Genomic DNA, 26,723 nt, shown 5'->3' with positions numbered 1-26,723 from the left:
TTAGTGGCTACACTAAATAAAATTGAATTATACAATGAGAAAGTAATTTCCTTTTCAATTCCCTTTCAATCATACCAATGAGTAAGTTACATACAGTGTCATCATGTCTTTAACTCCTTATTACCTCCTTTTAAAAAAATCATATTATCTGCTTTTGAGAAGCAACAGTACAGATCTAGGATTTACTAACACTGCCTTTACAGTCTTTACTGTAATGTAAATTATTTGTTTTTCTAAGTTGGTAATGACATTATACTTCCTTTCAGAATATTTCATTTCAGTAACAAGTGAAGTGATTTAAAGAAAAATTTTAAATAATAATATAGTTAGTACCCAGATATGGCAAAAAATTGTGATGGTAGTACACGGTAGTATGCAGAAATGGCAAACACCATGAAGAAGGTTTGTAAGTTACTGAAGGATGGGAAATGGTACTCTAGTAGATATAATTACAGGAGGAGGTTATATACAATATATTTCAAAATTTAAAATACACATACAAAAAGTGATACATGTAAGAGGAAGTTCTAGTCCTAATGATGAACCCCTATGGAAAGTTGTCACAGTACAAGGAAAAAAAAAAAAAGGTCAAATTTCCAGGAACCTGACATATTATTAATATATGGTTCAAATTCTTAGCACAGGGGAAGAAGCATGAGTTTTTGAGGCAAATCCAGTTACTCAGTGTAGGCTAAGCTGGCCATTTGCAAAATAGAAATCATCTAATTACACCTGACTCCAGACAGACCCTTCACACTGTGTCATGTCTCACAGACTTGTAATCCAAGTAACCTACTTCTTCAGTGACATCAGTTCAAGAACTCACTGTTTAGGCTTAAATAGTTCTAAATAACACAAATGCTTAATTTTTTGGAGACCATTTTATAATTCTGTAGATTCAACTTTTTTATCCAGTCATCTTTTATTCACATTCCCTGTCAACTCCAAACCAGAAGGAGGGCAATACGTAAAAGCCAAAGAAAGTAAAGATTCTTTCCAATCACTTGTGTACCAGAGAAATAGAGGACTACTTAAGCCGATTCATGGTCCTGTCCTCACTTAGACTTACTAGAAAAAGTTTAAACAAAACAAAATCTAAACCTCATCTTTCCAGGGCTTTTTAAAAAGTAGATGGCGTATTGCAAAAGGAAAAAGAAATCTTACTGGCAAGGATAGTAACATACATAGCTAACAATATGTATTATACAGATATATAACAATATATAATAAAAACAATAGTACCCAACAAACTGTTCTAAACTTTTTCATTTAATAAATTATTTAATCATCACAACCATCTTTTGAAGTAGATATTATCTCCACTTTATAGTGAAGAAATTAAGACACAGAACATTTAGTCAACTTGCTGAAATCAGCAGTAAAGTCTGAATTCAAAGCCTGGTACCTATCTGTAGAGTCTATACTCTTAACTAAGCCATGATGTCTTCCAGTGGCTTATATTCTTTGTCAGTAGTGTTTTTCTAGTCAGATACAGAATTCTCATTCTTTTTAAAGTTTTTTATTTATAATGAGCAACATTATATGCCCCTCCAAAGAAAAACGGAGTTCATTCCAATACATTTCCTAAAAGGATGTCCAAGACCAAAGTCTCATCATTATGATGTTTCTCTTAAAACAATGTGACAGAATTACTCTTCATATTAATTCCCAATGGTAATTTCAAAAAATGTTAAAGATGGAATTATGGGCTCTTGTTCCTCTTATAAAACTAATTCAATCCTCAGTGGTATAGACAAAAGAAATTAGCAAATTTGAATAATTTTACACAAGAGTTACTGATGGTAAAATAGGTCGTTATCATTTTTTGCTCTAGGTTGAGGTTGAAAACTCAAGCACTGGAAGCTAAGTGTGAAGTGAATTAAAATATTACAGTACTTGCCTCTTTGAGGAAAACCTCCATATCTTCTTGACTTTCAAACACAAAAGCTCTCAAGTCATTTGATGGAATATGATTTTCAATATATTTGGCATTTTTGTTATCTTTCATATTGATCTAAACAAAACAAAAAGAAAATAAAAGTTGATTTTCATGAAACCCAAAGTGACTACCAGAACATAACTACCAGAACATATACTTAACTTAGATTTATTTAATTAGGTTAAATAAATCCTCGAGAAAAAAGTAGACCAAAAAAGAACTGTTTGGTATTGAAGAGTCAACATTTTTAAACATCTATTTAATTTACTGTCCAAGACATAGTAAAACAAAAGCCAAGACTTTAACAGCACCTAATGCATATTGATTTTGATACCATCTAAGAAATAAAAAGTTCCCTTCTGGCCAACTCACTGAAAACATTTGAAATAGGGTTAGATTGTAACCTGAGTATAAACATTTCTCATCTGTCCCCAAACTTTTAATATTTTTCTTCTTAATCTTTAAGAGGAATTCATGCTATCTATGGCAAAAACTAATTAGTATAAAAATACAAAGGCCTAAATAAAACTTTATGAAACTAATGAAAAAACTTGCTATGGATTAATTATAACTATTGGTGCTTTCAAGAGAAACCCTAGGTTTGTACTACTAGAGCATAAACTTAATTACTCACTCAAAAAATACTAACTAGTTAGACATTTTTGCACTTGAGGCTCAGTGCTATGGAAGATACTAAGATAGTTCAAGATCTAGGGCTCTGGGATCAGACAGATGTCACTTCCATTCCTATGTATGACCTTAATCAAGTACCACCTAAATCTCTGAAAGCTTTAGTTACTTCATCCTAAAATGGGTAGAGTAAAACAGTCTATATCTCAAGGGACTAAATGTGGATTAAAAGAAATAATACAACAAAAAAAATTAGTAGACTGCTTGTCACATAAATGTTGGTATTATTTTAAATTACAGAATATTGATCAGTATAGAAAGATGGGAAAACTAAAAAAACAAGCAAACAAATGAAAAAAATCAAAGCCATATAAAATACCATCACCCAGACATAAACACTACAAACATTAGATGTCTACTGTTTCACTTTTTTTTTTTTTTTTTGCGTTACGCGGGCCTCTCACTGTTGTGGCCTCTCCCGTTGCAGAGCACAGGCTCCCGACGCGCAGGCTCAGCGGCCATGGTTCACGGGCCCAGCCACTCCACGGCATGTGGGATCCTCCTGGACTGGGGCACGAACCCGTGTCCCCTGCATCGGCAGGCGGACTCTCAACCACTGCGCCACCAGGGAAGCCCCTGTTTCACAATTTTTTTGGTACCAAGTTATTGGGTTGGCCAGAAAGTTCATTTGGTTCTTCCAAAAGATGGCTCTAGTGCTTAGTTGTCTTTAACTTTGTTCAAAACAACTTTGTTAGACTATATTGTGACAGCTGTCATATCAGCGTGTATTTAAAAAAAAAATCAAAATTGGTGAATTTTTGTGTAGCCATTTTAATATTGAAGATGGAAGAAAAAAGCAACATTTTTGGCATATTATTCTTTATTATTTTAAGAAAGGTAAAAACGCAACTGAAATGCAAAAAAAAGATTTGTGCAGCATATGGAGAAGGTGCTATGACTGACTGAATGTGTCAAAAGTGGTGTGCGAAGTTTCGTGCTGGAGATTTCTCGCTGGACAATGCTCCACAGTCGGGTAGACCAGTTGAAGTTGACAGCTATCAAATCGAGACATTAATTGAGAACAACTGACTTTATACCAAGCAGGAGATAGCCGACATACTCATAGTATCCAAATCAAGTGTTGAAAATCATTTGCATCAGCTTGGTTATGTTCATCGCTTTGATGTTTGGGTTCCACATAAGTGAAAAAAACCTTCTTGACCGTATTTCTGCATGTGATTCTCTACTTAAACGTGATGAAAACGTTCTGTTTTTTAAAAAAATTGTGATGGGCCATGAAAAGTGGATACTGTACAATAATGTGGAACAGGAGAGACTGTGCGGCAAGTGAAATGAACCACCACCAACCACACAAAAGGCCGGTCTTCATCCAAAGAAGGTGATGTTGTGTATATGGTGGGATTGGAAGGGAGTCCTCTATTACGAGCTCCTTCCGGAAAACCACACGATTAATTCCAACAAGTACTGCCCCGAATTCAACCAACTGAAAGCGGCACTTGGCGAAAAGCGTCCGGAGTTAGTCAACAGAAAATGCATAATCTTCCATCAGGATAATGCAAGATGGCATGTTTCTTTGATGACCAGGCAAAAATGCTTATTGCTTGGCTGGGAAGTTCTGATTCATCTGCCATATTCACCAGACATTGCACCTTTGGATTTCCATTTATTTCAGTCTTTACAAAATTCTCTTAATGGAAAAATTTTCAATTCCCTGGGAGACTGTAAAAGGCACCTAGAACAGTTCTTTGCTCAAAAAGATAGAAAGTTTTTGGAAGACGGAATTATGAAGTCGCCTGAAAAATGATAAAAGGTAGTGGAACAAAAGGGTGAATACGTTGTTCAATAATGTTATTGGTGAAAATGAAAAATGTGTTTTTACTTAAAACTCAAAGGAACTTTTTGGCCAACTCAATACTTTGTTGTAAGGAATGGTACAAATGAAAAAAAAAATAAAGTGGGTGTTTGCTACAACTTACAGAAAGGGTAAAGTAATCCCAATATCACCATAGGAAGTCATCTTTTTTTATAGTTATGGATAAGCCAGCATAGGACTTAGCTCTCGTTATCACTCTCCCCCAGGGTGCATTTATCAGAGACATTCTGCCATATCAGATTCTGGGGCCCATATCTTGTATAAGTTGGTTACACAGTCATCTATTTTTTTGATGAATTTCACCTGCTCGTTTAGGTAATGAGTCTCAGAGAAGTCACACAAGTAGGGGTCATTTTTGTCATTGGTCAGTTTGTGCATTTACAGTAGTGACTGATTCACAATTTTTTCCAAGTGTAATACACACTCCATTGCATTCATTGTCTGGTTTCCTGATATCCTGAAGGAAGATTTGGCCCCTTGTTGGTTCTGAACCTTCATCAGCTTCTTAGCGAGCTCCTTCTCCTCATGAGATTGGTGAAGAAAATATCTGGCAAAGTTCTTCAGAGCCACATCTTTACAAAGTAGTAAGACACGGACAGGTAGACATAGGAGGTGTAGCTTTCCAAGATGTTCTGGTGGTTGATGGCAGACTCCTGTTTCACAATTTTTAAAAATGAAATCTTTCTATATACCCTATCCTGTAATCTGTTTTATAAGTCATTAACATATCATAAATGTCCCTTTATATTAGTAAATAGAGACCTATGGCAACATTTTAAAGGCCTATGGAGGTGGTACAATGCATTTCAACTAGATTTTGAAGGGTTAGGTAAGTGTATGGGCAGGATACAGTTGGAAGAAGGTGGTAGTAAAAGTAAAAGGTTGTTCCAGGAAGGGTAAGATAACAGAGTATCTCCCTTTATCTCAGACTCAAATGTAATTTAAAAAGTAAATATATGCCAGCTAGTAATCTGACTTGGTGATAGGCTACTATCAGGAAATCAAGTGACAAGAGGATGACAAATCTAATAAAGTCCAGAGGTATTGTTTTGAGTTTGGCACTTTAATAAGAATCTGTTGAAAATTACACTTGCATTCTAATTTATAATACTAAGGGTCACAGTATTTCTTCTTGTGTTTTCTTTCAATCCTTACTGGATTAATCAAAACAGTAATGTCTGCATTCAAAATAGGTATTCCCTTCTTGATCGAGCAAAAATATTCTAATGATTCATACCTGAGCAAGAAGAGAATACAGTATTATGCACACTAATTTTGCTAATATAATGCAAACTATATGAAATGACTTTGAATAAAGCATAATATAAACAGGAGTTACAGAATATAGAACTTTTCATGAATCCTACAAGGATCTACAGTGAATTCTTTCCAAAAAAAAAAATCATCTAGCAAAAATAATCCTTTTATCATTTTGAAGTTTTAAGTGTGTGTGTGTGTGTGTGTGTGTGTATAAAACATGTCATTAGCAAAGAAGGTGGGTTTTACTTTTTCATTCCTTCTCATGGCCCAACTTACCATTTAAAATATTTTAGACGGAAATTTTCCTAGTAAATCCACACCCACATTTCATTAAATGATTTACTAAATACAGCTTGCCCTATTCTTGATGACTCATGATCACTAATAAGACTTATCAAATGTTTATAAGGTCAATAAATTGTTGGTTTCATTCTCAGAATCCTCAGAATGCTTTATTTTTGTAGCAGATGATTTTGTTGTCTATCCTGTCAGGTGTTCCATATCAACTGTATTTATTTATAGCAGTTTTCTACCCCTTTGGCAGCATTTAATATATTGCCTGTTATAACCGAAGAATAGCAATTGCCAGAAGGAAACCAGCTAACCAAGTTTACACATGATTCTTGGTCAATAAGTTGCCAGTTTCATACTTCTATCAAGAAAAAGTTCATAGGTTTATTATCAAGGACCCTTTAAAAAGCTCATGTATGGATTCAGCAGCATACCAGATGCCACAAGTCTACTAATGGAAAAGCAGGGTGTTAACAAGACTAAGAATTCTTAAAACAACAAAACCTACAATGATTACAATAATAAAAATAACAGATACTACTAAGATGAACAAATTTCTTACCGTGAGCATTATGGGTTCACAGACTCTTTGCTTAAATTTGTCTCTGTTATTTCTCAGCCATAAAACAGCATCATATGTGTCACGGTATCTCTGTCTCAGCTTATCTTCCTTTTGATTCATAAGGTTGTCAAAACGCACAATATGATCATCCACACCTAAAATTGGAAAATAAAGCATTATTCCTCTGAACACTTTAATTAGTGAAATAATCTATTAATAACATAAAAGAGTATCTTAGATCTAAAGGTTATAAACACCACTCAGCAAGTACCCAACACAGTGAAAAAGACCCACCCTGGACAAATCATTCTTAAGTTTCTAAACACCTGGGATAAAAGATGATCTTTAAACTACCAAAAATAAATAGGTCACATACAAAATAATAAGAAAACACTAGACTTCCTATCAAAAGACAATGGCAACAGGCCTTCAGGATTCTGAAAGAAAAACTATTTTCAAGCTAGATTTTTATAACACCAAAATAAAAAAGGGGATAATGGAGTAAAGATTTTTCAGGGATGCAAAGACTCAAATTAATTCCCAAATATCTCTTCTTAGCAGGTTATGTGAAGATGTACTCTTACAAAACAAGGAAGTAATTTAAGAAAAATGAAGACACAGAATTCAGGAATAGCTTTTTATTCAACACAGAAAAGGTGTGAGAGAAGTCCTAGGTAACAGCCATAAGGAGACCTTGAGAACAATCAGTTTAGTTGGGAGGAGGATGGAAGGTCTCAGAACTCAAGAGAATGCTTGATAATTTTTTTCCCAATTTAAGGAAATGCTAAAGTAAATGGTGTTTCTAAAAAATGGTAAATTAAAATCCTAAAAAAAAATTATCAATGAACAGAAATTAGATCATAATGCACTACTTGGCTCTGCTGTGAGCAAGTTTTCTTGTTGTAATAACATAAATAATACTTAATATTTCTAGCTAGTAGAATCAACCCATAAACAGACCATATAAAACTTAATTATGGTTCTCAATAAAGTATGTTTTCAGCCTTTAAACTATAAAAACCAGAGTACATATTAAAGAATTAAAGGGAGGAAAGTAAAAAGAAAGGCTAGGAGTATCAGTATTTTTAGCTTATAAATGTGCATTCAAGCATTATCAACAAATATTAAATGACAAAAAAAAGAATATTATTGGTAATAAACATTAATAAATGTTAATGATTACTAATATTAATATAATAATCCCATTTGGGGAATTACAATAATAGGTAGGGGAGGTGTCATGAGTTGAAATCCACATCTGAAGCAACAAAACATTAAAAGATGATATCTAAAGTTCATTAACCAAGACATGGTAAAATAAAAATATGATTAAGATATATGAAAGACTATTAGAAAAAGTTACTGAAATAGTTAAGAGTGCTTACTCTTGACAGTGGGTCTGGAAGTTGGAAAGGCACTGGGCCACCCTTCTTGTCTAGTGTTATTATTTTTTTTAAACCATACACCTAGCATTTTGCTAAACATATAAACAAATTTTTTTACTAACTGACCTTAGTCATATATACTGAGCAGACAGAATGTAAGATCTCCTCTAACTGAATAATGCTACAGATCTAGCCACATGGTCTATAGCAAAGAAAAAAAAAGATGAAATTGGACAGGCTTCAAGGAGCAAAGCTAATGGAAGATTATGAAGGCTAGAATGAAGAGCTTAAATTTGACCTGAGAAAAAACAGAAAAGTGAGTGACTGTAAAGAAAATAAAGCAAAGTATTTTTAGAGAATTAAATCAACTGCCAAAATCTGACATAAGACAACGGTCTGCTTGCGGCAAATCATTACACAATAGATATAGGTAATTAAGACACTAAAATGGAAGAACTGAACTGAGCTTCCTCAACAAGCAGACATGAACATTTAGAGACATGATCAGGGGAAGAAGAAAGCCCATCAACAGAGACATATCTCCATTTTATAAACATGTCTTCACTGTAAGTTTAAAAAAACTCAGAATGGGAGAAAATATTTGCAAATGAAGCAACCGACAAAGGATTAATCTCCAAAATTTACAAGCAGCTCATGCAGCTCAATAACAAAAAAACAAACAACCCAATCCAAAAATGGGCAGAAGACCTAAATAGACATTTCTCCAAAGAAGATATACAGACTGCCAACAAACACATGAAAGAATGCTCAACATCATTAATCATTAGAGAAATGAAAATCAAAATGACAATGAGATATCATCTCACACCAGTCAGAATGGCCATCATCAAAAAATCTAGAAACAATAAATGCTGGAGAGGGTGTGGAGAAAAGGGAACACTCTTGCACTGCTGGTGGGAATGTGAATTGGTTCAGCCACTATGGAGAACAGTATGGAGGTTCCTTAAAAAACTACAAATAGAACTACCATATGACCCAGCAATCCCACTACTGGGCATATACCCTGAGAAAACCAAAATTCAAAAAGAGTCATGTACCAAAATGTTCATTGCAGCTCTATTTACAATAGCCCGGAGATGGAAACAACCTAAGTGCCCATCATCGGATGAATGGATAAAGAAGATGTGGCACATATATACAATGGAATATTACTCAGCCATAAAAAGAAACGAAATTGAGCTATTTGTAATGAGGTGGATAGACCTAGAGTCTGTCATACAGAGTGAAGTAAGTCAGAAAGAAAAAGACAAATACCGTATGCTAACACATATATATGGAATTTAAGAAAAAAAAAATGTCATGAAGAACCTAGGGGTAAGGCAGGAATAAAGACGCAGACCTCCTAGAGAACGGACTTGAGGTTATGGGGAGGGGGAAGGGTGAGCTGTGACGGGGCGAGAGAGAGTCATGGACATATACACACTAACAAACGTAGTAAGGTAGATAGCTAGTGGGAAGCAGCCGCATGGCACAGGGATATTGGCTCGGTGCTTTGTGACAGCCTGGAGGGGTGGGATAGGGAGGGTGGGAAGGAGGGAGACGCAAGAGGGAAGACATATGGGAACATATGTTTATGTATGACTGATTCACTTTGTTATAAAGTAGAAACTAACACACCATTGTAAAGCAATTATACCCCAATAAAGATGTTAAAAAAAAACAAAACAAAAAACTTACTCCTCTTCTCCTTCTCTAGAGTTTCCCTCTCTCTACGCTTATCAATTATCTCGCCTTCACATAATGCCTTTTCATCTTGAACTCGTCTCAGATCATTTGTAATGGCATCAATTTGGGGTTGAAGGTTCTCACAGTTTTCTGTGGTCTTCAGTTCATTTTGCAAATCTTCTATCATTTTGCGGGTATTACTTATTCTCCTCTGTCGATCATGCTCTTCATTTTGTTTTACTGTTAAAGCCTGCTGAAGTTCCTCAATCTAATAAAACAAAAGCAGGTTAGCACTGGAGATTGTTTTTTCTCCTGGTTTATTAGGCTTTAGTAAAACAGTTTTAAAAATGCAAACAACCTAAGAACATGGGTTTTTTTCTCACTAAAAGGTATCCTATTAGAATTAAACTGTTACTCCTACCAGACCACCTGTCTCTTTATTTGTTCAGCAATACATTCCAAGTACCTAGGGCAGTGGTTAGCATATAGTTAGCATTCAGTAAATATTTGCTAAATAAATGAAATATTTATAAAGCCAATCAGCAGATTTCTAAATATTTATAGGAAGATTTCACATACTATAGATCATAAAACTGAAAACAGTCACATGGTATACCACAGACTTTCAATAAACCAGCAATAGAAATGATGGTGAAGATTATGTCACCCTACTAGTTTAAAACCACAATAAACTATTTTCTTTCCATTAAATTATTTTCTACTAGCACTTCAAATTAGTATTTTGAGATTTTAATCCTCAATCTGTATGTTTATATTCAGGGTAAGTCATTAAAAAAAACCAGATCATGCAACTTACCAGTGGAATTTTTATCAAAACCATACATGGTCTACCTAAGACAGAGTTATGATTTTCTTCAAGACACAGATGCATACACCCAATGTATTTTTTGCAAAAATAGAATTTTGTGTTAAATTAGATAAGGTTATCGTATCATATAATTTGCTTATTAGTTACCTTTCTTTCCAAGTCAAATTTACTCCCTCTTCCTCCCCATTATAAATGTATATTATGACATATTCAATATAGAAAATATGAAAAATATAGAAACTTAAAACAAATAAAAAACACCTAAAATCTTGAGGTCCTTAAACATTTACATTTTAATGCCAGCCTATATCCATCAATAGAGCATATACATTTTAGCAAATGGCATCACTAAAAATTTATCGAGAGCAGTTTCTCATTACCTCCATGTCCTTGCAAAACAAAAATTTAATACCTGCATAATGTTCTTTTATATAGATATACCACATTCTATCCCATTCCCTACGGTTGGAAATTTGGGTTATAATCAATTTTCTTTTCTAAAAGTTTAGCTTTGACAGTGTCAAGATAATGAACTGAATACATGCCAAAATCTCCTCTCCTATAACAAACATGCAGAAGTGAAAGATAAAATATTATGTTTGAAAGAATTAACACTGTGTGTGTGTGACTGAAAATTAACAATGTTCAATGAGCCCAAAAGAAGGAAGCAGACAAGAAGCCACAGTGTTCAGCCAGGAAACCCATGGAGTCCAAGGCTTTTAGAAGAATAAACTGGCATGTCACGGGAGACAGAGAATTAAGAATCACCAAACACATGAGGAAGTCCAAGTCCATCAAAAAGGGACAAGAAATTTAACAAATATAACCGCTACAATCCCAGAAAAATAGAGACCACCAAGCTACCAAAAATCACTGGGCTGCTGAATAAATTTTATATCAAGAGGTCTTTGTCTGACGTTGACCTGAAAAACTGAAAAGCAGCTTGATGGTCCCATGTCCTAGCTAAATTTTCTGAGTTCTAACTTTAACTCTTTGCCACCTTCATCCAAAAAACTACCATAACTAACTAATTCCATCACACCATGTTTAGCTCAGGCACAGTAAGTCCAAGCCTCCTGGATCATGCATGTTCGCTAGGATACCATCCCCATTGCTGCTCTCTATCTTCAATTTCTCTGAATGCTCTCTCTTCTTGTTCTAGCTAAAACTTGGCTATTCCTGGAAGATACTTCTCCCTAGAGACCTTTCAAATGGTGACCTTTTCCTCCCATAATTCTTCAGAGCACTTCAGGACTCAAAAGTGGGGAGGGTGTCCTCATCAATCTCCACTGTACTACTTCCTCCGTTAATTGAGCCCCACTTCAGATCTTTGAAGATCATACGATCAGACTTTAACACCCATTATCTTTGCTATGTTAACTACCCCCCTCAAAGTCTTTCCTCACCCTCTTCATTCATTGATGCCTTTAGCACATGACTCACTGTCTTTCTCTCCATCATTATGCTGGCCATAATGGAACTCCAACATACATACAGAAAATCAGTCTAACTCTTTGGCCTCTGTGCTCCTTGACTTCTTCAACTGTCTTTTCCTAAACACCACCTCAGCCACCTTCTCCTACAGTTATATTAGATTATATCTATAGTTATATCTCTGACTAGATCATGTAGATCACCAAAAATCATACCACCTCTGAAAACTATTTCCACAATCCTACTCTTTGATCACCATCTCCTTTCCTTACATTTTTACTTACTATGGTCTTCCTACTGCAACTATCCTTTGACTGCACAGGGTCCTGTAATCCACTGACCCTACTATCTTTTCACAATCCACCATCCCCCTCATTCCTTTCCTTAACTGGCTGAGGTTCCACAACTCTAGAATCACTCCCTTGCAAAAGCCTCTTGACCCTCCACCATTCCTATCTCACATTAGCAAAGGAAAAAGCTTAGTCCTTATTAAACCTAAATAAATATTTTCTATTTATCTGTATCTAAACAACTAAACTAATTGGAGAAACTCTTGAAAACAGGTCTTACTTCAAGTTTATGGCCACAAAACTTAAAGAGGCACTCAGAACTCTCAGAAAAACCTACTACATTTTTCTAATAAATGTATGTTCTCATTCTGAGATGAATTCACATCTTTTCCTCCTTCCTCAATCTTATATTGCTAAAGGCTCTCTACTCACCCAGCTAATGACCCTGTCTCATATTTCATTAACAGCAGTGTTAAAGTCAGAGCACTCTGATCAGAGTACTTTTCCTCCTTTCAAAACCTTCAACCTACCTCCATCTGTACTCACTCTGCTTTATCTTATACAATGTAAGGAGAGTTCTTGTAGCTACCTAAATCTACCCCTCCAGGGCTACTCCAAGCAGTGTTTCTCAAATTATTTATGGTGAAGAATCATTAAAATAATTCTAAGTAATCACAAGTCAACTTTTATCAATTACAGCTACAAAAAATTGCTAATAATCATTTTGGTCAATTAGCAATAATCAATTGCTAATAAAACAGTTTGGCAATTCCTTCAAAAGTTATATGTACACTTATGATAGTCACTTCTAGGAAATTATCCAAAAGAAATGAGAGCATATGTTATATTACATAAGAACTTGTACAAGAATACTCACGGCATTCTTTGGTAATAGCCCTAAACCAGAAACAACCTAAATGTCCATCAACAGATGAATGGATAAACAAACTATGATCTCAAGAAAGGTAGAAAAAAAAAATCAAAGTGAACAAAGATAAAAATACAACATATCCGAATTTGCAGGACACAGGTAAAGCAGTGATGAGAGGAAAACTTATAGCATTAAGTGCATACACACGAGAAAAGAGGAAAAGTCTCAAATCAATAATCTGAGCAGAACCTGGAAAAAGAGCAAAACAAACCCACATCAAGCAGCAGAAAGGAAGTAATAAAAGTATGAATGACTTTAATGAAATCAGAAAAATAACAGAGAAAAGCCAATGAAACAAAGAGCTAGTTCTTTGTAAAAAACAATAAAATTAACACACCTCTAGCAAGAATGATCCCCACCCTCATACCCTACCAAAAAAAAAAAAAAGACAAAGTAGATACAAATTACCAACATCAGGAATGAAACAGGGTTAACAGTATCACTACAGAACCTACTGACATCCAAAGGATAATAAGAGAATTTATGCACACATAAATTTAACAATTTAGACAAAATGGACCAATTCCTAAAAAACCCCACTAATTACCACAACTCAACCAATATGAAATAGATTATTTGAATTGCCCTGTAACTATTAAGTAAATTGAATCCATAATTTTAAAACTCCAAAAACAAATCTCCAGACCATGATAGTGTTATTTGAGAATTATTCAGAATATATAAAGGAGAATTAACACAAATTCTACACAATCTCTTCCAAAACCGAGAATAGGAGGGAACACTTCCCAGTTCATTTTAAGAAGCTAGTTATTATCTTGATACCAAAAGCAGGCAAGTATGAAAAGAAAACCACAGAATATTGCTTCTGAAGATAGACACAAAAATCCTTTAAATGTTCGCTAACAGAATTCAACAATACGGAAAAGGAGTTATAAATTTATACACCATAACCAAGTAGGGTTTATTTCAGAAATGCAAGGTTGATTTGATATTCAAAAATCAATGTAATCCATCATTTTCACAAGCTAAAAATGAACGTGTGCATGATCGTATCAATAGATATGCAGAAAAAGCATCTGACAAAATCCAACACTCACTCATGATATTCTCAGAAACGCAGGAATAGAGAACTTCCTGAACTTCCTGAACCATAAAAAACCCTACAGCTAACATTATACTCGATAGTGAAAAAATGAATGCTTTCCTCCTAAGACCAGGAACAAGGCAAGGATGTCTACTCTAACCATTCTTATTCAACACAGTGCTGGAACTTCTAGCCGGTGCAATAGGCAAGAAAAGAAATAAAGGGCATAAAAATCAGAACGGAAGAAATAAAGCTGTCTCCATCTGTAGATGACATGACTGCTTATAAGGAAACACCCCAAGTAAACCATTAAAAGAATAAGGGGGGGACCTTGAAGATGGCGGAAGAGTAAGACGCGAAGATCACCTTCCTCCCCACAGATACACCAGAAATACATCTACACGTGGAACAACTCCTACAGAACACCTACTAAAGGCTGGCAGAAGACCTCAGACCTCCCAAAAGGCAAGAAACTCCCCACGTACCTGGATAGGGCAAAAGAAAAAAAAAAGAAAAAATAGAGACAAAAGAATAGGGACGGCACCTGCACCAGTGGGAGGGAGCTGTGAAGTTGGAAAAGTTTCCACACACTAGGAAGCCCCTTCGCGGGCGGAGACTGCGGGAGGCGGAGGGGGGAGCTTCGAAGCCGCAGAGGAGTGCACAGCAACGGGTGCGGAGGGCAAAGCGGGGAGATTCCCGCACAGAGGATCGGGCACTCACCAGCCCGAGAGGCTTGTCCGCTCACCCGCGGGGGCGGGCGGGGCTGCGAGCTGAGGCTCTGAGGCTCGGGTTTCGGTTTCCAACGGAGCGCAGGGAGAGGACTGGGGTTGGCGGCTTGAACATAGCCTGAAGGGGTTAGTGCACCACGGCTAGCCGGGAGGGAGTCCGGGGAAAAGTCTGCACCTGCCGAAGAGGCAAGAGACTTTTTCTTCCCTCTTTGTTTCCTGGTGCGTGAGGAGAGGGGTTTAAAAACGCTGCTTAAAGGAACTCCAGAGACGGGCGCGAGCCACGGCTAAAAGGGCGAACCCCAGAGACGGGCGCGAGCCACGGCTAAAAGCGCGGACCCCAGAGACGGGCGGGAGACGCTAAGGCTGCTGCCGCCGCCACCAAGGGGCCTGTGTGCGAGCACAGGTCACTCTCCACACCCCTCTTCCGCGGAGCCTGTGCAGCCCGCCACTGCCAGGTTCCCGGGATCCAGGGACAACTTCCCCGGGAGAACGCACAGCGCGCCTCAGGCTGGTGCAAAGTCACGTTGGCCTTTGCCGCCGCAGGCCCGCCCCGCACTCCGTGCCCCTCCCTCCCCTCCCTCCCCGCCCGCCTGAGTGCTCCAGAGCCCCCGAATCAGCGGCTCCTTTAACCCCGTCCTGTCTGAGCAAAAAACAGACGCCCTCCAGTGACCTACACGCAGAGGCAGGGCCAAATCCAAAGCTGAGCCCCGGTGAGCTGTGAGAACAAAGAAGAGAAAGGGAAATCTCTCCCAGCAGCCTCAGAAGCAGCGGATTAAAGCTCCACAATCAACTTGATATACCCTGCATCTGTGGAATACCTGAATAGACAACGAATCATCCCAAATTAAGGAAGTGGACTTTAGGAGCAAGATGTATGATTTTTTTCCCCTTTTCCTCTTTTTGTGAATGTGTATGTGTATGCTTCTGTGTGAGATCTTGTCTGTATAGTCTTGCTTCCACCATTTGTCCTAGGGTTCTATCCGTCCATGGTTTTTTAAAAATTTTTTTTCTTAATAATTAATTTTAATTTTAATAACGTTATTATACTTTACCTTCGTTCTTTCTTTCTTTCCTTCCTTCGTTCCCTCCTTTAGACAACGAATCATCCCAAATTGAGGAGGTGGTCTCTGACAGCAAGATTTATGATTTTTCCCCCTTTACCTCTTTTAGTGAGGTTGTATGTGTATGCTTCTGTGTAAGATTTTGTCTGTATAGCTTTGCTTCCAACATTTGTCCTAAGGTTCTATCCGTCCCTTTTCTTTTTCTAAATAAGAATTTTTTAATTCAATAACTTTATTATACTTTATTTTATTTTTACTGTATCTTCTTTCTTTCTGTCTTTTTTCCTTCTTTCCCTCCTTCCTTCCTTCCTCCCTCCCTCCTTTCTTTCCTTCTTGCCTTTCCTTTTTTGCTTCTTTCTTTCTTCCTTCCTTCCTTCCCTCCTTTCCTTCTTTCTTTCCTCATACTTCTACTAATTCTCTCTACTTTTTCTCCCTTTTATTCTGAGCCGTGTGGATGAAAGGCTCTTGGTGCTCCAGCCAGGAGTCAGGGCTCTGCCTCTGAGGTAGGAGAGCCAACTTCAGGACACTGGTCAACAAGAGACCTCCCAGCTCCACATAATATCAAACGGCGAAAATCTCCCAGAGACCTCCATCTTAACACCAGCACCCAGCTTCACTCAATGACCAGCAAGCCACAGTGCTGGACAACCTATGCCAAACAACTAGCAAAACAGGAACACAACCCCACCCATTAGCAGAGAGGCTGCCTAAAATCATAATAAGGCCACAGACACCCCAAAACACACCACCAGACGTGAACCTGCCCACTAGAGAGACAAGATCCAGCCTCATCCACCACAACACAGGCACTAGTCACCTCCACCAGGAAGCCTACACAACCCACTGAACCAACCTTAGCCACTGGAGATAGACATTAAAAACAGCAGGAACTACGAACCTGCAGTCTGCAAAAAGGAGACCCCAAACACAGTAAGATAAGCAAAATGAGAAGACAGAAAAACACACAGCAGATAAAGGAGCAAGATAAAAATACACCAGACCTAATGAAGAGGAAATAGGCAGTCTACCTGAAAAAGAATTCAGAATAATGATACTAAGGATGATCCGAAATCTTGGAAACAGAATGGACAAAATGCAAGAAACAGTTAACAAGGATCTAGAAGAAATAAAGATGAAACAAGCAACGATGAACAACACAATAAATGAAATTAAAAGTACTCTAGATGGGATCAATAGCAGAATAACTGAGGCAGAAGAACGGATAAGTGACCTGGAAGATAAAATAGTGGAAATAACTACTGCAGAGCAGAATAAAGAATGAAAAGAACTGAGGACAGTCTCAGAGACCTCTGGGACAACATTAAATGCACCAACATTCGAATTATAGGGGTTCCAGAAGAAGAAGAGAAAAAGAAAGGGACTGAGAAAATATTTGAAGAGATTATAGTTGAAAACTTCCCTAATATGGGAAAGGAAATAGTTAATCAAGTCCAGGAAGCACAGAGAGTCCCATACAGGATAAATACAAGGAGAAATACGCCAAGACACATATTAATCAAACTGTCAAAAATTAAATACAAAGAAAGCATATTAAAAGCAGCAAGGGAAAAACAACAAATAACACATAAGGGAATCCCCATAAGGTTAACAGCTGATCTCTCAGCAGAAACCCTACAAGCCAGAAGGGAGTGGCAGGACATACTGAAAGTGATGAAGGAGAAAAACCTGCAGCCAAGACTACTCTACCCAGCAAGGATCTCATTCAGATTTGATGGAGAAATTAAAACCTTTACAGACAAGCAAAAGCTGAGAGAGTTCAGCACCACCAAACCAGCTTTACAACAAATGCTAAAGGAACTTCTCTAGACAAGAAACATAAGAGAAGGAAAAGACCTATAATAACGAACCCAAAACAATTTAGAAAATGGGAATAGGAACATACATATCGATAATTACCTTAAATGTAAATGGACTAAATGCTCCCACTAAAAGACACAGATTGGCTAAATGGATACAAAAACAAGACCCTTATATATGCTGTCTACAAGAGACCCACTTCAGACCTAGAGACACATACAGACTGAAAGTAAGGGGATAGAAAAAGATATTCCATGCAAATGGAAATCAAAAGAAATCTGGAGTAGCAATTCTCATATAAGACAAAATAGACTTTAAAATAAGGACTATTAAAAGAGACAAAAAAGGACACTACATAATGATCAAGGGATCGATCCAAGAAGAAGATATAACAATTGTAAATATTTATGCACCCAACATAGGAGCACCTCAATACATAAGGCAAATACTAACAGCCATAAAAGGGGAAATCGACAGTAACACATTCATAGTAGGGGACTTAAACACCCCACTTTCACCCATGAACAGATCATCCAAAATGAAAATAAATAAGGAAACACAAGCTTTAAATGATACATCAAACAAGATGGACTTAATTGATATTTATAGGACACTCCATCCAAAAACAACAGAATACACATTTTTCTCAAGTGCTCATGGAACATTCTCCAGGATAGATCATATCTTGGGTCACAAATCAAGCCTTGGTAAATTTAAGAAAATTGAAATTGTATCAAGTATCTTTTCTGCCCACAACACCATGAGACTAGATATCAATTACAGGAAAAGATCTGTAAAAAATACAAACACATGGAGGCTAAACAATACACTACTGAATAACGCAGTGATCACTGAAGAAATCAAAGAGGAAATCAAAAAATACCTAGAAACAAATGACAATGGAGACACAACGACCCAAAACCTATGGGATGCAGCAAAAGCAGTTCTAAGGGGGAAGTTTATAGCAATACAAGCCCACCTTAAGAAGCAGGAAACATCTCGAATAAATAACCTAACCTTGCACCTCAAGCAATTAGAGAAAGAAGAACAAAAAACCCCCAAAGCTAGCAGAAGGAAAGAAATCATAAAAATCAGATCAGAAATAAATGAAAAAGACATGAAGGAAACAATAGCAAAGATCAATAAAACTAAAACCTGGTTCTTTGAGAAGATAAACAAAATAGATAAACCACTAGCCAGACTCATCAAGAAAAAAAGGGAGAAGACCCAAATCAATAGAATTAGAAATGAAAAAGGAGAGGTAACAACTGACACTGCAGAAATAAAAGAGATCATGAGAGATTACTACAAGCAACTCTATGCCAATAAAATGGACAATCTGGAAGAAATGGACAAATTCTTAGAAATACACAACCTGCCAAGACTGAATCAGGAAGAAATAGAAAATATGAACAGACCAATCACAAGCACTGAAATTGAAACTGTGATTAAAAATCTTCCAACAAACAAAAGCCCGGGACCAGATGGCTTCACAGGCAAATTCTATCAAACATTTAGAGAAGAGCTAACACCTATCCTTCTCAAACTCTTCCAAAATATAGCAGAGGGAGGAACACTCCCAAATTCCTTCTACGAGGCCACCATCACCTTGATACCAAAACCAGACAAGGATGTCACAAAGAAAGAAAACTACAGGCCAATATCACTGATGAACACAGAAGCAAAAATCCTCAACTAAATACTAGCAAACAGAATCCAACAGCACATTGAAAGGATCATACACCATGATCAAGTGGGGTTTATTCCAGGAATGCAAGGATTCTTCAATATATGCAAATCTATCAATGTGATACATCATATTAACAAATTGAAGGAGAAAAACCATACGATCATCTCAATAGATGCAGAGAAAGCTTTTGCCAAAATTCAACACCCATTTATGATAAAAACCCTGCGGAAAGTAGGCATAGAGGGAACTTTCCTCAACATAATAAAGGCCATATATGACAAGCCCATAGCAAACATCATCCTCAATGGTGAAAAACTGAAAGCATTTCCACTAAGATCAGGAATAAGACAAGGTTGCCCACTCTCACCACTCTTATTCAACATAGTTTTGGAAGTTTTAGCCACAGCAATCAGAGAAGAAAACGAAATAAAAGGAATCCAAATCGGAAAAGAAGAAGTAAAGCTGTCACTGTTTGCAGATGACATGATCCTATACATAGAGAATCCTAAAGATGCTACCAGAAAACTACTAGAGTTAATCAATGAATTTGGTAAAGTGGCAGGATACAAAATTAATGCACAGAAATCTCTGGCATTCCTATACACTAATGATGAAAAATCTGAAAGTGAAATCAAGAAAACACTCCCATTTACCATTGCAACAAAAAGAATAAAATATCTAGGAATAAACCTACCTAAGGAGACAAAAGACCTGTATGCAGAAAATTATAAGACACTGATGAAAGAAATTAAAGATGATACAAATAGATGGAGAGATATACCATGTTCTTGGATTGGAAGAATCAACATTGTGAAAATGACTCTACTACCCAAAGCAATCTATAGATCAATGCAATCCCTATCAAACTACCACTGGCATTTTTCACAGAACTAGAACAAAATATTTCGCAATTTGTATGGAAACACAAAAGACCCCGAATAGCCAAAGTAATCTTGAGAACAAAAAAAGGAGCTAGAGGAATCAGGCTCCCTGACTTCAGACTATACTACAAAGCTACAGTAATCAAGACAGTATGGTACTGGCACAAAAACAGAAAGATCAATGGAACAGGATAGAAAGCCCAGAGATAAACCCACGCACATATGGACACCTTATCTTTGATAAAGGAGGCAGGAATGTACAGTGGAAAAAGGACAGCCTCTTCAATAAGTGGTGCTGGGAAAACTGGACAGGTACATGTAAAAGTATGAGATTAGATCACTCCCTAACACCATACACAAAAGTAAGCTCAAAATGGATTAAAGACCTAAATGTAAGGCCAGACACTATCAAACTCTTAGAGGAAAACATAGGCAGAACACTCTATGACATAAATCACAGCAAGATCCTTTCTGACCCACCTCCTAGAGTAATGGAAATAAAAACAAAAATAAACAAATGGGACCTAATGAAACTTCAAAGCTTTTACACAGCAAAGGAAACCATAAACAAGACCAAAAGACAACCCTCAGAATGGGAGAAAATATTTGCAAATGAAGCAACCGACAAAGGATTAATCTCCAAAATTTACAAGCAGCTCATGCAGCTCAATAACAAAAAAACAAACAACCCAATCCAAAAATGGGCAGAAGACCTAAATAGACATTTCTCCAAAGAAGATATACAGACTGCCAACAAACACATGAAAGAATGCTCAACATCATTAATCATTAGAGAAATGAAAATCAAAATGACAATGAGATATCATCTCACACCAGTCAGAATGGCCATCATCAAAAAATCTAGAAACAATAAATGCTGGAGAGGGTGTGGAGAAAAGGGAACACTCTTGCACTGCTGGTGGGAATGTGAATTGGTTCAGCCACTATGGAGAACAGTATGGAGGTTCCTTAAAAAACTACAAATAGAACTACCATATGACCCAGCAATCCCACTACTGGGCATATACCCTGAGAAAACCAAAATTCAAAAAGAGTCATGTACCAAAATGTTCATTGCAGCTCTATTTACAATAGCCCGGAGATGGAAACAACCTAAGTGCCCATCATCGGATGAATGGATAAAGAAGATGTGGCACATATATACAATGGAATATTACTCAGCCATAAAAAGAAACGAAATTGAGCTATTTGTAATGAGGTGGATAGACCTAGAGTCTGTCATACAGAGTGAAGTAAGTCAGAAAGAAAAAGACAAATACCGTATGCTAACACATATATATGGAATTTAAGAAAAAAATGTCATGAAAAACCTAGGGGTAAGGCAGGAATAAAGACGCAGACCTCCTAGAGAACGGACTTGAGGTTATGGGGAGGGGGAAGGGTGAGCTGTGACGGGGCGAGAGAGAGTCATGGACATATACACACTAACAAACGTAGTAAGGTAGACAGCTAGTGGGAAGCAGCCGCATGGCACAGGGATATTGGCTCGGTGCTTTGTGACAGCCTTGAGGGGTGGGATAGGGAGGGTGGGAGGGAGGGAGACGCAAGAGGGAAGACATATGGGAACATATGTTTATGTATAACTGATTCACTTTGTTATAAAGTAGAAACTAACACACCATTGTAAAGCAATTATACGCCAATAAAGATGTTAAAAAAAAAAAAGAAGAAGGAACAGAGAAAAAGAAAAATCAAAAGAAAATCTTGGGTATAATCCAACAAAACATAGAGAACTTATATGCTGAAAACTACAAAACACTGATGGAAAAAAAATCAAAGATCTAAATAAATGGAGACATACCGTTTTCACAGTTTGGAAGATTCAACATAGTAAAGATTTCAATTCTCCCCAAATTGACATATGTTTAATGCAAGTCCCATTAAAATCCTAGCAACATTTTTCTGTAGATATAGAAAAGATTTGGCTGTCAACAGGAATGGCAAAGGAACTCTGAAAATCCTCTCCTCCAGAAAAGTAATGAAAACATTGACAAAAATTATCAAAATTAACTCTTTCAGAACTCTGGAATTTAACCAAAGGCTTTTCAACAAGCCAGAGAGCATTTACTCAAGAAAAATGCTCGAATCTTGGTAAAAGCAACAAGCTTTGTGGTGTTTTGAATATGCCCTATTCCTATTCCCCTCTCCTCAGTTCCTTGGCAGCCTTGAAAACCAACAGCCCACAGTCATAGTGAAATCAGCAGCCTAGGAGCTACGGGAGAGATCACAAAGCTGGAGAACTTTCACATTCTCAATCTCAGAGAACTATCATTATCTGATCTGTCTGGCAGTTTCCAGGAAAACCTTACTTGCAAAGCTTGTCTCCATTTGACCTGACTCCATAGCTTGCACACTGCAAAAGACCCTTTTCCTTGGAGGAAGCTGTCAAAAACAATCAGTGGCAATTGTTTAACGACAGAGCTGCCTGGTGTGAGATAAAAGTGTGGCAAACAATAAGCTAACCAAAAAATTTAAAAGAAAAAGCTGGAGAATACGATGCCCATAGGAAGTTTTGGTAGCTCCTGGGAATCCAGAAGGTCAAATGCATGCTTGAGTTAGGACTGTGCATGCCCAAGGCTGTATGCATGCCCTAGAAAGAGCTGAGGAGGCCCTTATCTCTCACAACATTCTGTGCAAATAGGAAGTGAAAGCTGAAACAGAGTTGTAAACTAGCAGTGGAACTTAACCAACACTTTCAACAATTCAGGGAGTATTTGAGGACAGAATCTTGGTGGAAAGTGAAAACAATGCCTGGCTGAGTGTTGAAGGTGTGAACCAACATACATTCAGAGACCCTCAACAAACACTGGGAGATATACTAGATTGGGAGACATTATAGTCATTTGAGAAAATACCTGTCCAATAATTAGCTGACCATTAACTAACTGAGCAGAGACTTCAGTAGTCACATATGACAAAGAATACAGAATTCACAGAGTTAGGAAAGTAATTAAAAAAAAAAACAGTAACAACATCATCAGCAAACAAAAATAACACAAGCCTGGGTTAAAGGAGGACATCTGATTTCAGAGTTGCCACATCCTGCTATTTAAACTTTATAGTTTCAACAAAAAATTAAAACACAGTCAACAAAACAAGAAAGTATAACCCATACACAGGAAAAAACAGCAGTCAACAAAAAATGTCCCTGAGGAAGCCCAGAAATAGTTACAAAATAATGACTTTAAGATAGCTATTTTAAATATGTTCAATGAACTAAAGGAAAACATGTCTAAGGAAAAGAAAGTAAGAGAACAATGTCTTATTGAATAGAGAATATCAATAGAGAGAGAAATTATAAAAAAAGAGTCAAGTAGAAATCCTCAGTTGAAAAGTTCAGTAACTGAAATAAAAGATTCACTAGTGGAGCTCAATGGCAGATTTGAACATGCAAAGCAAAGATTAAGTGAGCTTGAAGATAAGTCAATTGAAAGTATTCAGTCTGAGGAACAGAAAAAAGAAAAAGAAAAATAAATAGAATGTAGGACACCATTAAATATATCAAAATATGTGTAAAAGGAGTCTCAAAAGGAGAGAAGAAAAAGAAAGCAGGAAGAATATCTGAAGAATAATGACCCTAAGCTTCCCAATTGTGATGAAGAACATTAATCTACACATCCAAGAAGCTCCATTAATTCCAAGCAGGATAAACCAAAGGCAACTCACATCTAGAAATTACATAGTTAACTGCTGAAAAGAAAAGGAGAGAATTTTGAAAGCAAGAAGTAACTCATCATGTACAAGGGATCCTCAATAAGATTAATAGCTGATTCCTCATCAAAAACCATGGAGGTCAGAAGGCCGTGGATGTTATATTCAAAGTACTGAAAGAAAACCAAGAATTCTATACCCAGCAAAACTATCCCTCCAAAAGAAAGAAAACTTAAGACATTCTCAGATAAACAAATATTGGTAGAATTCATCATTAGTAGACCTGCCCTACAAGAAATACTAATGCAAGTCTTTCAGAATGAAATGAAAGGACACTAGACAGTAACTTGAAACTACACAAAGAAATAAAGAGCACCAGTAAAGGTAACTACATATGTAAATAAGAGATAGTAAAAATGTATCTGTTGTTTGTAACTCTTCTTTTCTCCTATCTGATATAAAAGACAACTGTTGTGGTATAATAAAAAATATATATTTGGTTTTTTGTCCCCAGTTCCTGGCTCAGAGGTCTTAAAAACCTTAGAATTCCCTGAGTGACAGAAGTGCCTTTTGTTATTCACACTAAGCCCCTTTTGCAGATACCTGATTTTATGCTAATAAGACGAATCTTGGCAGGGTCCCTATACAGCTTCAGAATAGAGACTGATTACCAGAAGAACCAACCACATGATTAAGGGGTTGGAACTTTCAGCCTCACCCCCTGCCCTCAAGGAGTAGAGAGAGGCTGGCGATTGACCTCACTCACCAACAGCCAATAATTTAATCAATCATATCCAGGTAATGAAACTCAATAAAACCCTTGAACAACATGGTTATGGAGCTTCTGGGTTAGTGCACATGTCCATATGCTGGGAAGGTGGTGCACCCAGAAAGGGATTAGAAGCTCTGCACCACTCTAATCCCCATACCTTGTGCTATGCACCTCTTTCCTTTGGCTGTTCCTGAGTTGTATCCTTTATAATAAACAGGTAATTGTTAAGTGTAACATCTTCCTGTATTCTGTGAGTCGTTCTAGCAAATACTGAACCTGAAGTTGGCGGTGGAGGGGGGTTGTGGGAATCCCTGAATCTGTAGCAAAGTCAGAGAGAAGAGTAGGAAATCTGAGGTCTGGGGAATTGAGACTGGCATGTAAAGCCAGGACTATCTTGTGAGACTGAGCCATGAAATTGTAGAATCTGCTTTAATTCCAAGTAGTTAGTATCAGAACTGAATTGAACTTTAGGACACAAAGTTGGTGTCAGAGAATCACACAATTATTGCCACAAAAATGAAACTATATAAATAATTATAAAACTATGTTGATAGGCTTATAATGATTAAAAATGTAACTGGTATGATAATAACACAAAGGAAGGAGAAGGGAATGGAGCTATATGGGAACAAAGTTTGTATACTACTCAAGTTCATATTAATATGAAATAGATTATCATAAATTAAGATGTTATTTATAATTCTAAAGGCAGTCACTAAAAAAATAGCTCAAAAAATACACAGCAAAAGAACAAGGGAATTAAAATGGTACAATAGAATTTAACACAAGAGTAGCCTCTGCTCGCCGCAATTAGAGAAAGCCTACACACAGCAATGAAGACCCAACACAGCCAAAAATAAATAAATGCACAAATAAATAGAATATATGAAATACTGTTTCTCTATGGCTTAAAAACTTTCAAAGCCTTCTTATAGTTTCTCACTGCATTTACAATCAAATTCAAATTGCTTTCTTTTTTCTTCAAGGGTCTACCTAACATAGTCTCTGGCTACTTCTCATATCTGCTACTTTTCAGGAACAATACACTTGTCCCCTGGTATCCTCAGAGGGTTAGTTCCAGCACCTCTCCATTCCCCCCTCGTCTACAGCTACCAATATCCACAGATGCTCAAGTCTCTTACATAAAATGGCATAGTATTTGCATACAACCTACACACATCATTATTATGGGATGCAAAGGTACATCATTATTGTAGTTTTAAAGCTGTACGTAAGACATACTTTGTTTTTATTGTATGCTTTTACTGAGTGATCTATTCCCCATCCCAAAGCAAACATGAAAAAAAATTACATTAAATGTAAAAAATAAAAAAAAAATCATCTCTAGTACAATGTAAATGCTATGTAAAAAGTTGCTGGTGTATAACAAATTCAAGTTTGGTTTTTGGAACTTTCTGGAATATTTTTTTTCCCAAATATTTTTGCTTAGTGGTTGGTTGAATCCACAAATGCAAAATCCATGGACATGGAGGGCCAACTACATTAGACCCAAGACACTGAGGCAGACTGTCAAAGTGCTAAGGAAAAAAAAATTTGTAATTTAGAATCCAATATCCAGCCATATTAATATTCCATAGTGACTGCAAAGAAGATAGTTTGCAACATACAGGGACTCAGAAAGTTTATCACCCAAAGAACGTCTCTAAAACACCTACAGAAGATAGCCAGTAAGAAAAAAACCCCCAAAATTCCTACCTCTTCAAAAGAAAGAATCATAAGAAGTGTAATATAAGCAGAAACATGATCAAATAAGCCAATAAATATATTAAGTCTAAATAAATACAGATAGTAGAAAATAACATCTTAAATAACTGACAAGTAAAATTTCTGATGACACTGGCATGAAGAGGAGGAAAAAGAAATAAAAGCTTGCTAAGATTCTGATCTTAATTAAGTAGAATGAA

The 26,723-nt window shown here is 36.8% G+C and overlaps 1 protein-coding gene across 6 annotated transcripts in view; it reads right to left on the bottom strand.

The window, feature by feature from the left end:
• SMC5 (structural maintenance of chromosomes 5) overlaps positions 1-26,723 on the bottom strand; it is a 112,833-nt gene that overhangs the window by 38,313 nt on the left and 47,797 nt on the right. For all 6 annotated transcript variants that reach the window (XM_019934701.3, XM_019934702.3, XM_033858159.2 and 3 more), the window contains 3 exons: positions 9,660-9,915; positions 6,577-6,731; positions 1,901-2,014 (listed from right to left, as the gene is read on the bottom strand). In XM_019934701.3, coding sequence (XP_019790260.1) covers positions 1,901-2,014; positions 6,577-6,731; positions 9,660-9,915 — 525 coding nt within the window. The remainder of the gene's footprint in view (positions 1-1,900; positions 2,015-6,576; positions 6,732-9,659; positions 9,916-26,723) is intronic.

Source organism: Tursiops truncatus, chromosome 6 (genome assembly GCF_011762595.2).
Source record: "Tursiops truncatus isolate mTurTru1 chromosome 6, mTurTru1.mat.Y, whole genome shotgun sequence".
Taxonomy (NCBI): Eukaryota; Metazoa; Chordata; class Mammalia; order Artiodactyla; family Delphinidae; genus Tursiops; species Tursiops truncatus.
The sequence above is the reverse complement of the archived record's forward strand: the minus strand, read 5'-3'. Positions and strand labels throughout refer to the sequence as shown.